This window comes from Excalfactoria chinensis, chromosome 1 (assembly GCF_039878825.1).
Source record: "Excalfactoria chinensis isolate bCotChi1 chromosome 1, bCotChi1.hap2, whole genome shotgun sequence".
NCBI lineage: Eukaryota > Metazoa > Chordata > Aves > Galliformes > Phasianidae > Excalfactoria > Excalfactoria chinensis.
The window spans coordinates 62,275,566-62,291,111 of record NC_092825.1 but is presented as its reverse complement, the minus strand read 5'-3'; the positions used below and the strand labels follow the sequence as shown (position 1 = coordinate 62,291,111).

Here is a 15,546-nt window from a genome sequence, read left to right as displayed (position 1 = left end):
GAGAGCCCCCAAAATGCACATATGGCTCATGTATTTAAGTAAAGCAGAGGTGGACAGACTAGTAGCAGATGTAGGCTGGGAGCCCTTCACCTTTTATAGTACCATTTTCAGTGAGCTTGAAAATGCTTCTGAGCAAAGAATAAAGTACTGTTTTAGAGGCTTCACATAGACTGAAAATACCACTTGATGATAATCCCTCCAAGTGAGAATAAGAGGGATTTCCTCCAAATCCATGTTATATATCAGCAGGAAAGGAGATAAAGGCACATTAGAGCAAGCAAAAGAGAAAATCTCCAAATCAAGATGAGTCAGGAAAAAACAATTCTAGATTCACAAAGAAATGACATTCAGTTTACTTCTGTTTTACTCCTTAATCCAGAAAGTAAACCCTCTAAAAGACCTCTCTGCATGTATCACATCTACTTCTTCTTTACATCACTAATACTGCTCTTCTAGTTTTGCAGTCCGTGATGCCGTTGATTAAACACTGCCTTGGCGCTACTGAGGACCTTAGATAAAATTACTTGCTGAAAGGATCACCAGCTTATGTTCCCAGGTACCAGTGTGGTAGCCTTGTGAACTGTATTAAGGAAAAGTAGATGAATCACTAGTTTAACCACACAGCACCGCTTTACACTAATGTGAGGCAATTTTGATATGGATGACAGTAAATGGAGAAAAAAGCGATGTCTTTGACCTTCATGTCACTCCTCAGTGACAAGGTCACTCTTCCAGTCCTCACAAATCAGAAAGCAGAGAAAGGCCAGGAGATTATTTGAAAGTTTTGATGGCTTCAGGTAGTACCATATCTTGCTCTGATGACATCTTCAGAAATTGCAAGGGGTGGTCTAAGTTGCCATTGGACAAAAGTTTGAACACAGTTCCAGAACTAAAGGAGAACGAGGATGCTTTGATCACTGCCAAAACGCCTTCATTTTCCAAACTATATATATATAGATAGATTTAATTTCCTTTTCTGACACTGTCAAAGACAGAAATTAACACACCCATTACTATTCCCTGTCAGTTTTCCTCTGGCATACCCATTTGGATGGGGCAACTTGAAAAAGATTATGTTTTTTGACTAAATCTTAGCTCACTGCTATCTTTGACTGTGGTGTTTAATTGCGTTATATCTCATGTAGTATAAACAATACACCTTATCTTCTGTCCACTCCTTCCAAGTTACATCATGATCTCTGCTTTAAAGACTACAGAGAAAGTTTGTTTATTCTCAAAGTACGGAATGCAAAATCACGAAAACATCTGACGTATTTGAGACTGGAATTCCTAGAGAAAAGAATCTCCTTTCTACATCTGCTAATTCAACCAGTTGCAGAAGGCAGTGTTCTAAGACAAAGTCATTCATAAACACACTATTACTACATAAAAAGTAATTATTTAATATAAAATCTTTATCAGCCGAAGTAACCACATCTTCCACTTGATGACAGGAAAGTAAATGTCTATCGGAGTATGACTACTATCTCTCTTAACTGGCATGAGAAATGAAATCAGTTCTGCCCATGAGTTTCTAATTTGTCACTCTAGCTCTAGTTCCCGCTGAACAGCTGCGCATATCCAGAGAAATCCTGCTGAACATGGGAGACTCGCAAATGAACAACGAGCAGCACGAAAACAGACTTAAAAACACAATAATTGAGATAATCTGAAAATGTTGAACAAGCCTGCATTGTATACGAGAGAATCAGTATAGTGACATTGGACACGGATCCCTGCACCTCCTGGTCATGTGCAAATGCAGGACAGTGTCGGTACTGATAGTTACCACTGTCTCACAAATGCCCATTGTCCAACATGAAATGGATAGTTTGCCTTATTTTAGGCAAGACCGTGGTGCAGAGACCAACGTTCTGCCTGGCTGTAATTTCCATAGCATTTTATTTTTCTGAACCTACACATTCTTTGGAATAACAGCCAAATGATAAGACAATAATCCTGTGGTGCTGCAAGGAGATTTTTGTTTCTCCCTCTCCTGATATAATATATAAAATATCTTTCACAATAATCCTGAAAAAGCTCTCGAGATTTTAGGAATGTAAATATACTCCATTTTGTGTGCTACAGAAATGCTTTCTGAATGAGAATCTGAGATCTAATTCATCTCTCCACAAATAGGGAAGTGCAGATATGCAATCAGCAAACACTGGTTGACTCTTAAAGGGAAGCAGCTGTGATTCCCTTTAAAACAAAGTTTCTAATGATAAAGTGTTCAGATTCTGCTGAGCTTCTTAAAAAAGCAGAGAAAGAAATACGTGTATATCTCCATATGTAACAATCCAGCAGAATCCAGGAGCGATGAATTTACTGTTCACCTGCAACTAATGAACACATGTAAATACATTCAATTCCGTATGTACAGCTCTAAGGTGTAAACACCCAAAGATCATAATGGTTAGAAACAATACACACTGCAGCCTCCTCCTGAATCTTGAGGGAAGGTGGGACAGGTGTGGGAGACAAGGGGAGCAGAGAAGGAAGGCAGCCTCAGGGAAGAGGCTGCATAAATATGTCTTGATAGTCCACACATTATCTATTGGCCAAAGGAGAAAGACCCTCATTCCAGTGCAGACTTATGAAACAATTTTGGATTTTCAAAAGCCATTTTGCTACTGAAGGCACTTACCCTGTCATACAAGACATTCAAGAATGGGCTAGAACTGACTTCAACTCTTTTTGATGCTGAGCTGTTTCAGGACTGCAATTAGAAGTGATTTGTGGTGACTAAAACTAACTATGTATTTGCTCAAGGCACTAACACAGATTTCAGATGCATCACTTAGACATCAGAAGGTAACACAAGAGTTACACAAGTGCTTTCAAAGATAGATCCCTGACATACTAACAAAGATGCCTTAAACACCGAGCAAAGCACTACGGAAACAGTGACTGCTTTGTATCACAGTGAAAAGTATATTGATAGAACATTTAGTACCTAAATGGATCTTACAAACAGGAGACAGACAGACTCTTTACATGGTATGATAATGACAGGATGAGGGGGAAAGGTTTTAAACTAAAAGAGGGGAGACTGAGATTAGATATCACCATTCAAAGAATGCTGCAGCACTGGCACGTGCTGCCCAGAAAGTTTGTGGATGTCACATCCCTGGAGGTGTTCAAGGTCAGGTTGGATGCAGCTCTGAGAAACAACCTGTGTCCAATTTAATGGTTGGCAACCCTGCCCACAGCAGGGAGATTGAAACTAGGTGGTCTTTAGGGTTCCTTCCACCTACAACATTCTATGATTCTATGATGAGGAAGACAGTATTGTCCCTAGTGAATGTTCATATTTCTCTTTATTGATTAGCCCACATTCATTTATGACTGTGGTTATTAAGACGTTTCCTCTATTCGTTTATCTATTTCCCTTAAAAAGGAACTTGTAACAATGTTATCCAGTTTGGAAGATGAACAAGGAAAAAAAAAAAAATCTAACTACATCATATTTTTTCAAGATAATTAAAAAAATGGATAGATTAACAACACCAAGAAAAGGCATAATATATGTGTACAATACCATTAAAAACTGTTGCCAAGGTTTTCACATTGTCATCTTTTACTATTTTATCTGATTAAAGAAGATATAATATCTTACCTGGATATCGGTCAGCTTATTCAGGATTCGGGTGGTTAACTGAGGTCCATTTTCCATAGTTGGAATGTGCAAATGCTGACATTGAATGAAGGAAAGCGGGGAAGGGAGAGCGGGGATGAAACGATAGTGAAAGAGAGAGACAAAGAGAGAGAGATGAAATAACATATAACTTTGTATACATATAAATACCTTAGGGACAACAAGGATTTTAGAAAGTATTTATCAAGTTTTCTCATCCTCCTTACAAGTAGGCAAAGTTTGTTGTAACGTTATTACAGAAGAGCACGCTCAGCCAGTGAAAAGTTAAATCAGTTGTATTGTTTTACTGCTTTCAAACAAAGGCCAATCCAACATCTCTGAAAGATTTGTTCAAAAAGCACAATAAATTGCACAAGCGAGAGCAGAACTCCTCTACACAGTATTTCATTTCAGAGTATATCATGCAGAAATGCAATAAGTACATTTATAGTTGATAAGATTAGCACCTCGGTGTCTTTCATATTATTTTAGCACACAATATCAGTACATTTATTCCATCTTATTAATTCAAGAACTATCACTTTACATACTTTTACTATACTTGTCATATTTGATGCAACAAAACACCTATATATATATACCTGAAATTCCCCAGCCTTATGAATTAACTTTGTGATGATTTAATAGCATCAAGCCAGCATAATAGGCTAAAAAAAATGCCTGTGAAATTTCATCTGTACAGGAGAAATCCCCCATATGATGCCTAATACATAGAAGCAGATGTGCATTCTCCCGACACAGCTCCTCTACCACAGCTGGGTTCCCTGCATTAAGGGGTGAAAAACAGACACATCTGAGGAAGAATGAATGTGGTGGCTCCAGACAGAAGGTTTTTCTCTTTTTTACCTACCCTGGAAGCCTTTTATTTTTGAAAGAAAACTCTCAGTAAAGGAAAGGTAGAAGAATGTATTTTTCTGCATTTCCAATCAGACTGGGAACTATTACACATATTTTAAGGAACTGAGATTTTGTGACTTTGCTCAGTTATAAGCAGAAAATAAAAAGAAAAAAAGAAAAAAAAAAAAAAAGGAGACCAGAAGATGAGAGGGAGCCTCCTTTTCTTACAACATATCAGTAAATCACTTGGCAAAAAACATACTTGTGCCTTCCTGTGAGCCTCAGGCAGCACTCCTTTTCTATTGCACTTGTATGGTGGTTTTTGCTGTTGTTTGTTTGTTCGTTTTTCCAGCAGCACACAATTATGAGAAAAATTCTAGAGAGGAAGGGAAAGTGATATCATCTTACCTCGCCCTTATACAAAATTTTGGAGATAGGACATACGATACAAGCTGTTCCAGCCCCAAACATCTCCTTCACTCTGTTCTCTTCCAAGGCAGCTGTCAGGTCACTCATGGTGATGTAACGCTCAGACACTTTAAATTCTCCCTGCAAAAGAAGAATCAAACATTTAAAAAAACAAAACAAAACAGAACAAAACAAAACACTTAAAAGTTTAAAAAATAACTATTTTTGTTTGTTTCTCGTTGTTGAAAAATCTCTAATTGTGATCAGTCACATTTTGGCTCTGATCTCATGATCTTTTCAAACCTCAGAGTATCACGCAAGATAGATTAATGAAAAAAATAGACCTTCAAGAAATCCAGTGGCCTGCTAGGTACAGTGCTGATGATTAAGCAGCACTTTCCACTGACTTGATACAGAATATCAATACTGTATTAGGAATAATACAGCAGAATTTGTCATGGATTATGTGACACAGGATCTGACAGCTCACGGTCTCGAGTATTGTGAAGTCTGACGCAAATTTGTATGAGAACTTTGCATCATACTCTTGGACAATTCCTAAGCAAAATACATTTTGTTAATTCTACCTGTAATGCCAACTAGATGCATGCTTGTATGCAGCGGTCATCTACAAAAATTAACTGTACAGCAGGTATGAATAAAGCAATTCATATGCGACACAGAAAGGAAATGTTTTACTTTCTGTAAGTGCTGAATAGCAACTGGCTGAGGCTAAGCTTTTAAAGAACAATAATAAACAATGAAGTTTCAATTTCATGGTACGAAGACTTCATTGTCCTAACAGGCCAAACTAAAGCTCAGCCCCTGCTCCATAAGCAAGCTTTTAAATATCTGTCTATCTTGTAAGGGGGTCATGACTGAGAACTGCATATGCATATCTGCACTAGTTTTATTCTAGACCACAGGAGTACTAGTATGAGTACTACAGAGCAAACAAGTTCAGTATTGTTCCATGTGACAGATACGGGTTTTCTGATGATGATGCCCAGAACCTATGAATCAGCGTGCTCCTTAGTTCTCATTTAGGTTAAGGGATTTGACCAAATCAGTTGAACTTTTGGATAAAGAGCAGCAGGAATGATTACTTTAGTAGATTTTATAAGAGTGGAAACCACTACTGTCATGGCCAAAAAACTCACCCAGTTGCGTGCCAGATCCAAAATGCTTTGCCTTGTCACTCCTGGAAGGATGATGCCATCTAAAGGTGGAGTTGCCAGTTCATTTTCTGTCACATACAAGAGAAATACAGCAAAATAAACAACAACAACAACAACAAATCAACATTAAAATCTAAATTATGTAATATGAAACATTTCTCAGAGTTTTATATGAACACAAATCACACAAATTCAGCTCCGGTAAGTTGTTGTTCAGTGTTCGGAACCTTTCGAATATACCTGAATAGATAGTGAAGAAATATATTTAATAAATTAATAAATATATGGCTAAAGCCTGGTAGCAATATATATTCCTCAGTGTATTACAGATTCACTGTACAGTCACTGGGAACCACTGAACAGCTCAGTCTTCAAATTCAGACTATAGAGACACAAATCAAAGTCACACTTAATAATGCCAGGGCAGATGATGACTCTCTGAACCACTTTACTTTATTTAGGTATATGGGGTTCAGTATTTCTACTTCCAGGCATTAAAGTGAAATATTTGCAGGGAATTTTGAGGCTTATTTACTGAATAGCAAAGCAGCGAAAACGTTGCTAAATGCTTGTTGAGAAGACACCTCCTTAATGATCTTTCCTCCAGATGTTTCCTTTTTTCTCCTAATTTCGTCTTTACTCAAAAAGAGCATCCCCAAGAAAATTCCCAAATCACCTGCAACTAAAACTGTTCAGCTAGTTTGGCTTGTTAGCTTGTTTCTGCTTTCAAGAAAAAGAACATTAGATAAATGTTGATCCAACCCTTACTAAGGAAGCAGTAATAAACGGTGATCCACATTTGGTAAATACTTAAATTCACACTCAGTGGGTCTTTCAGTAATGCTCTTCATAATGTTTTTTCTTTTCTAGCCATTTTCTCTTCCCAATGAGAATCCACTATCTTTTTTGTTCTTATGAAGATATGAATCACCTTACAGAATCTACAAGCCGCTAAGACTTTTTACATCACCTAGGTGAGATCAAATTGAAGAACAAGATATGTATCTCCATGTTGCCATTATGACCCCTTACTCCTCCCAACAAACAGTCACTGAATCCAGGCCTGTCTGAACCAAGCAGCAGTCCTAAAAAAACTTCCGTAGGTCATAGAAGTGAGAAGGGAGAAACAAGCTGTTCACTCCTGCACTGAGAGAGACTAAGTTGAACTTAGCAGCTGAGGACTCTGTTTTCAACTGCCAGATAATCTGCATAGACACCGCCTGGCAGCCATTGCATATACAGATTAAGGACAACTACAGCATGGGCTCTCTCCTCAGGACTTCAGGAGCTGGGGTGAAATAGAAGAAAAAATGGATAATAAATACAACTGTTCACTGCATTTGTTATTTACTGTGCATTCTCTTGGAAATATCTGTTAGTTTTAATGCAACCAGTCATGGATTTATTTTAACTACAAGTTTTTCTGACCTATGTTTCCACATCCCTTATATGCACATATGTAATAGGCAAACTATCGTGTCAAAATGTCTAAATGATCTGCTCTAGAATGAGCTATATATTCTACTCTGGTTTGACTCACCAATAGTGTCATTCTCTAGTCTATCCCAAATTCCTAAGTACAGCAGAGGTCTCTTATTTCTCATACAGTCAAGAGCAATACAAAGTTCTTCATTCCTAATCAGGATGCCTATCAGGTCCTATTTTGACACAGCTATCAAAAGAAGAGGACTTTTCAAACTCAATGAGACACAGGCCTCAGTTCTGAACCCTAGAGAGCCGATGCTCTGAAGCTCACCAGCTATGGACTCTACAGACACAACCACATAAGAGTCTTCCCCTAGCAGAAAGCTTAAAATAACATGAACCTTAATGCCAAAGTTTGTATCTACACACCTGATAACATTCTGTTTGTGGTGATTTTGCCACAAATCTTGGCCAGGACCTGCTTAAGCTCAACAACATATATTCAGCGATGTGCTCAACTTTGAAAAGGTGCCAGGACAAACCAGCCCCTAAACAACACTGAGAAGACAGGACGCGGGAGTCTTGATGTTTCAGATAGTCTGCTCTGTCTAATTTTGTCAAGTCTACATATGATGCCTACCAGCCTGGGGCCACGCAAGGAACATCTGCTCCCCTGGTACCCAGCAGAGATGATAATACTAAACAACATCACGTGCCAAAAAGCTTGTTCTCTCTGTGAACTGATGCCAAAGCAGTCTCCATATGACATCAGATTGTCCATCTCCAGGAAAACAGACTGTGAGCTCACAGACTCAATTTGCCTTCTGAATTATTTTGATGGGCTAGATGCCTAAAAATCGGTAGCAACAAGAAAGACGAAAAAAGGCATCTGAGGGAAAAAACTGAGGCTTCTCTTCATTTGACTGCTGTTATTATTTGTTATAGTATTAGAAGTACATTTCAGTCCAATGTCCCATGGCACCAGGTATGGTATAGGCATGTGTATGGGAACTGTTGAGTCACAGCCTGAACAACTGATTGATCACCTGGGGAAAGAACGTCAGGCAATTCAGCTATGTGAGTGGAAGGGGTAGAACCTGGCTGCACCTCTCTTAGACCGCATTTAAGGGCTGACTGCCACTGGGTAAAGAATCTCTTTCTGGAGATCCCAACTTGGTGGAGCTTTCCCCTGTAAACCTGGACTCCTCTGGTAGTGGTAAGCAATCTTCTTCCCTTATAGTACCTTTCTGTCATGCTGATCCTCCCATCATACTGATCTGCCCAATTGCTACAGCATGCTATAGCCAAGAAGCTTCCTCAGAGGGCTTAAAGGTACTTTTAAAATGAAGACTTGTATTTTACATAGCTTCCATTTTTATATACTTGCATTTATGAACATATGAGAGATAATTTTCTAAGCGTGAGATGCCTTCAGTACTAGTTACACCACAATATCTGTTACAATTGTGGTGAAAAATACCAAGTGATCTTTGGGGTCAAAGAGAACCCAGGAAAACCTGACTTCACTATTATGAATGGCTGATTTTTGTTCCCAGTTTGCTCTGGTCCTTTCTATTTCTGTCTCCTCCTTGTTTTTCCCTTAGGCTTTTCTTCTGCTCTCCTTTCATGAAGTCACTCCATCTTTGCCTCTCAGCTGATTTCCATTCTTCAGTTACTTTTCCTTCCTTTTCTCTGTCTGGCACCTTATTTAAGCTGTTCTCTCCACTATACTTTTGCTATAAGCTTCTAATACAGCAGAAGGCAAAATAATTCCTTTTTTTATAGCCTACCTGATAATAGGAATAGGTTGCTCAGAGAAATGGTAGATTCCCCACCCTTAGAGACATTCAAGGACAGTCCAGACAGGGCTCTGTGCAACCTCATCTAGCTGTAAGTGTCCCTGTTCATTGCAGGGGAGTTGGTCTAGATGACTTTTAAGTACCTCTTCCAACTAAAACAGTTCTATTATTATAACACATCCTTGCAGTAGAAATAATCCTTTAACAACTAAAAATAAAAATCAAGTTGCCTGGTGTTTTAACTGAATGTTCTAGAGAATCCTTTAAAACACGTAAGTTAACATGTGCAATATTGAAGAGAGCACTGTTTCTCCCCATTTTAATAACAGCTCAAAAACATTAAATAATACTTGAACGCTATTCACATCTTATCAGTAAAATTAGAAATAGAGCCCAGATGGTTCCAAATCATTCTTAAGAAATTCAATTTTTTGGAAAACACACAACTTTCCTGGTTAGCAACTTCCAGGTTAGACATATGTTTAAATTCTACATTTTGTCACCAAGTCAAGCCTAAATTCTAGGCAAAAGAACTGATATTATTAAAGGAAACAGGAATTTCAATGTTGACAGCTTCTTGGGTTTGTTATGTGCTCTGAAGAGGCAGGTGGAAAGCACAGTTGGGTGACTAAAATCTTCAGTTTGTGAACATAAACAGTCATTGATGAATGGAATATCATGCTCCTTTAATTATGAAACAGTAGAAAGCCTCAGCCAGAGAAGCAGTGGGCACATAAGTAGCACAGAGCATGGCACAGTGAAGAAACTGAGTGGTTTCTTCCAACTGCTTCTACAATGTTATACATGAGACTTTTTTTTTTTCAGGTTCTTCCTGCTATCCAAAAAAGCAATGTTGTAACTGAAAATATGTAGGAAAGACTTACAAGAAAAGCCTGCTATCACTGGAAGCATGGATGTTCCTTAGTTTGGACTTAACACAGTTGGATACTTGGTTTGTTAGAACACCACATAGAGCACATTCAGACTATCCTGCAGCGACCCTTGAACACACAAACAAGGGCATTTTCCTTTTGATGATCATTTGCAATTTCTGCCTCCCTATTTCTGTGTTAGATCACTCTCTCAGCTCACTCTCTCAGCTGCAGAATTTGCATAACAAAACAAATGCACTGCCTAAGTATTTTGCAAAGTAAGAGAATATAACGCAAATGTTCTTTAAATCACAATGTAAGGCTATAAGCAGGTACATGATGACACACATTGTCAGCAGGAGTGATTTTTCATCTGAAGATATGACAAATTAAGCATTAATCGCTGCACTGAAAGACTACAAAGTGCTCCAAGGATGCTAATGACCATGCCGCATGCAATAGCAGGTTTGCCAGTATACAGTTAGCTTGGGTGGCATGAATTACAAGTTGTTTGCTACAGCCACCTCACAATGGTACTATTCAGTTGTACACTGGTAACACAGTGATTGGCAGATCTTTGGAACAGAACGGTGCTGCAGCTGGGTAATTCCAGCATATTCCTGGTTTAAGTACAATAAGAACATTGAATTCTAATCATGTACCCCCTTTGCTGTCCTTTCCTTTGGTAGAACAAGCCAGAATCTATTTTCACGTCTCTCTAGTAAAGTTACACAAGTTATCTAAGTACATTGACAAGTCCACTGCTGCTGTAACAACAGGATTTCTCATATTTAAAGTTTCATTCACAAGGTTTCACAGACTCATTCAGCACTGAGGGAACATATTTCCTCTTCTATAAGAAGTGCTAAAGATTTTGAAGAAGAATGAGAAAAGAAACTGAGCATGAGATTCAGGTATCTGGATTCCCATTACACTACACTATCCAAACCACAGCTGCTCTCATGGAACTCTACACTGGTAAAAATATATTTAAGAATGGTAGCCTATATTCAAGGTATCAACAGAACACTAGTGATGTGGAATGCCTATTGACATATTTGTCTACCTCCACTGGACATTCAAATTCTTCAAAGAAAGAGCTCAGCGTTTTACCAGTCAGATGCTGAAGCACTTTTGGTCATGCTCCAGGAACGTATCTCTTGCTGGAAAAAGATGATGGGAACCATTCACGTGCAGAGGGGAAGAGTTGTACAACCATAAGGCATCTTTCTTTAGTATGGCTGCATTGTTTCTGACATGACACCACCAAGATGAAACATCTTCTAAAACTGACAGCAAACTTGCAGTGTGACCCTTTGTACAACTACACTCTCCCCTGAGCACATGGACTAGTTCTATGGGTTGTTATGTTATCAATATGCTTTGCTCACAGCTGCTCCGGGATCCCCTCAATGGTATGACTGGCAGTCACCTACTAGTTTTCAGAACAGAAGAGACATTCCCTTTGTTAAATCATTTTCATTAAAAAGTTTATGATCTGCACTCTTAACAATCATTTCATGGATTATGGGAGAAGGTAACTATCTCACTACCACGAAAAAATTTTATGACAATATTTGGGGGGTCACATTTGCTTCTAGAAGACTTGTAGATATAATATGAATAACTGCTTTCTGGTCCCAACTGTCTATACTATTAGAGTTTTCATGTTGTGTGTTACCGTACCTCCATCTTCATTTATCCAGTAGAGAAATAGATTCATTGTTCCAACTTCAGTTATTTGGTGATCTTCTCCATATAGCCAAAGAACCTGCTGGCAGCCTAACTCCAGGGCTTCTTGCTGAGCATAAATAGAAGAACCATAATTCCTTTCAGAAACAAAAAGAAAGAGCAAACAGGTAATGAAGATCTGAATGAGTACTTTCTTATTTCTATAGATGGTTCAGTACGTACTTTATGAGCGAGCACTCTTTCTTAATCATTGCTTCTCCCTGAGATACCTTATTGGAAGTACTTACTGGTATTTTACCAAATCATTTTGTATCTACAAGCCAAAAACTGCGAAGAGCTAAGCAGCATCAACAGCTGAAACACACTCATCCAAATTTTCCCCAAAACAAGTCTTTTTCCATTGTCTGGATGCTTCAAACATTGCAAGTAGAAAATTTATCAAATAATTTATCCTTATGTAGCAGCTGGAATCCTGGAGATAGAACAGTTCCCATCCAGCTTGTGGTTTTTAAAAAGCAAAACTCAAACTATCCACTTCATCTAATATGTCAGGTGAATAGATGGGTAATTAGATTTCTTGGAATACAGAATCTTCAGAGGTGAGCTGTTTCTTGTCTAGTAAAAGACATTTACAGAACGAGTAGCTCTGGAAGCTAAAGACTAGCCTTGATGAAGTCTATATCCTGTAGGGGCAAATGTTTTTGTAAAATGCTGCCTACACGGTGAACCTGAGTTCATAATTTATGTTCAACTTGTACCTGATCTAAAAGGGAAAAAAACCCACAAACCCTATCTCTTCTGATGTTCAACGGCTATTACAACCCCAACATATCAGCTCCAAAGTGCTGACTGCTCCTGAATTCGCAACTGCAAATCAAGTCAGCAGTGACTCCAGAGTATTCCCTTTGTAACATCTAATAAAATAAAGTACAGGAAATAAATAATACATTTCTAAAACAAAACAAAAGCCCACAGGTAGACAGTAAAAATCTCAGAACATCAGAATGAATGTAGGAAATCAATTTTCTTGCCACTTGATTATTCTACTAGCTCCTCTAGGCAGCATTTGACAGCTACTAACATCTTGCCTAGAATAACCTTTCAGGTAGATATGATAAGCTGTGTTCAAACCAATCACCTAGTGTACATAATGAAGTCACTTATCTAACAACATCCAAGTCGCCTGCTCTGGTCGAGTCCTAAGCAGCTTCATTCAGTCAACTCAAGTACTTATACTTTTGCATAAGTGGTGCTTTGGCCTATTTCAACAGAAAACTGCCAGACCATGGTCAGGTACACGGATAATTGTCTCTTGGTTTTCCATAGACACCCGTATACTCCCAGCTAACTGCAGATGGCTTGTTAAGAAAGCTTGCTAAGGTAGAAGATCAACAGTCAACACACTGCTCACTGCCCAGCTGGCAGCAGGTTGCTATATACTGTATCTCAGAAGTTGTAATTTCAGTGTCAACTTCTGCAAGTATGTTGTTCGCTTATCTGATGTATCTCAAACCTCTACTTTTGCTGGCTTAGTTTTACACTAAAAAAAATGAATCTCTTTTTTGAAGTATACGAAGAATCCATACAAATGCAAAATCAGGTTTACTTACCCTCCCAGTTTGCAGTCTCCTGTTCCCCCTTTCCAGGCTCTTACATATTTTGGATCTGCCCATAATGATATTGGATTAAAGCATTCACTTGAAAAGTAAGCACCCACAGGGCTCAGTATGACATACAGTAGGGCTTTAGTTGGCTTCTTCACTCCCAGGGAAGGCTGAAAATGAGGAATTATAAGCAAGGCAAGTTAAGCTGCTGGTGAACTTCACTCCAAACATCAGATGATATACAATTAGCTTTGGAAACGCTTTCAGTGAACCACAGCAGGGAGTGCTTTTACCAGAACAACGTGAAGTTTGCAATTAAGAAGAAATATTTATCTAAATTCCATCCCAGTCAAAGTAATGTAGCCCTAATTTTACATGCTGTCACTGTTCACTTAGGGCTTTTTTACTTATTTATATATTAATCTTGAAGCTATTTAAGAATTCAGAAATTACCTCAAAAAAACACTTGTAATTCTATGAGTTAATTAGAGTAGTGGTCTGTGAAGCCTCGTGAGGACAAATGGAAGGATCACTACTAGCAATAACAGCAGCAAAGAAACCACCATCAGCTGTATCAGCAACGAGAATTAGACAATACCTATCAGAACTGGAACTGCTGGAGAGTCAAGTGACAGCTCTGTGCAGCGTGACAATCTAAAACCATTTGTCTATGGGAAATGGTTCACACAGCAGGTCAGAAAATAATCTACTTCCCACACCCCCTCTGACCGATGTCTTCTCACACTTTAGGTCATAATCATTGTCAGCGTTTAAAAATGAAGGTGAAAAGTCTGACATTGGTCAAAGTCAAAATTCTCTAGCTGTATGGTTCTTAGCAAAGATCTATATCGTATGTCTAATCCACTTAATTTTCTGTTTTTGTTGCAGGTTATATTAAAGAATAAAAGAAAAACTGATCATGAAATGGTTTAAGTTGAAATGAACCTCTGGAGTTCCTGCACTACATGAAATTCTTGGGATCCTGTATGCAGCTAAATGGACTACTTACTGTTTCCTCTCCTTTCAGAGGACCTAGTCCCATGGAAACAAGCTCACTTTTAGTTTCTTAGGTTAGGTCTCCACTAAAACCAAAAATGTTATTTAGCAGGACAAAAACTCTAAGCAAATACTCTGCACAAAGTACATGAAGCTAGTCTGGAAGGTGGGAGGAGAAACAATAGTGTAAACATGCTACTACTGGAAAATTCAAATAAGCCTTCCTCAGTTGTAGAGAGGGTGATTTTGATTTCTGTCCACCTTACTCTTCCAGCAAAGGTTTTAACAAGAGAAATATTAAATAACTGTGAACTACCTCATTCTAATGTACCTATTCAGTAGATATAATGATTAGTTTTCCTAGCTGGGTTGATTTGAAAAATATTTACCAAAGTATTTCAACTCAAAGACAATGTATGACACTGTAGAAAGACCAGCCAGCTAACCTGAAAGAAAGCTCAACAGCAAAAGGACTTCCAAAACAGAGCAGGAAAAAATATCATTTTTAACATTAATACTTGACACAGTTGGTGAATGGTGATCTATGTGAAAATGTGCAACTACTTTACAGAGATTAAGTTAATGAAGTCCTAAAGCACATGAGAAATGCACAATGCTCAAGTAGGCTAGCCATGTATAGATACAGATATTGCAGAGAAGTGACCTGCTTAGTTGTGAACCACATATTCTTTAGTATTTTTGTCTTATACTCTTCTATTATAGCTTTCTCTCTTTCTGCTGCTAAGAAAAACCCTACAGTTTTAATTAAAATAAATTGTTTCTAATTAAGTTTATAAATACCATGCGCTTCACTTATACTCACATGCAGTTCACAGAGCACATGCTAATATCTAGCTGCTAAGAACCCTCAGCTAAAGTCAGGTTCATCTGGATTCAAGAACAAATTAACACAAGAACCTGCTGTCAGTCCTGCTATGAGTTTCTTGCAGAAGAATCATAATCACAGAATAACAGAATTACCCAGGTTGGAAAAGACCTCAAAGATCATCAAGCCCAACCGCAGCCTAACCATAGTACCCTAACTCTAACAACCCTCTGCTAAATCATGTCTCTGAG

General features: G+C 38.3%; 1 protein-coding gene across 1 annotated transcript in view; it reads right to left on the bottom strand.

Moving 5' to 3' along the window:
- The window catches only part of BCAT1 (branched chain amino acid transaminase 1), a 60,948-nt gene that overhangs the window by 8,362 nt on the left and 37,040 nt on the right, over window positions 1–15,546 (bottom strand). The window contains exons 6-10 of the mRNA XM_072332853.1: window positions 13,480–13,643; window positions 11,864–12,006; window positions 6,064–6,149; window positions 4,904–5,044; window positions 3,620–3,694 (exon numbers count right to left, since the gene is read on the bottom strand). Coding sequence (XP_072188954.1) covers window positions 3,620–3,694; window positions 4,904–5,044; window positions 6,064–6,149; window positions 11,864–12,006; window positions 13,480–13,643 — 609 coding nt within the window. The remainder of the gene's footprint in view (window positions 1–3,619; window positions 3,695–4,903; window positions 5,045–6,063; window positions 6,150–11,863; window positions 12,007–13,479; window positions 13,644–15,546) is intronic.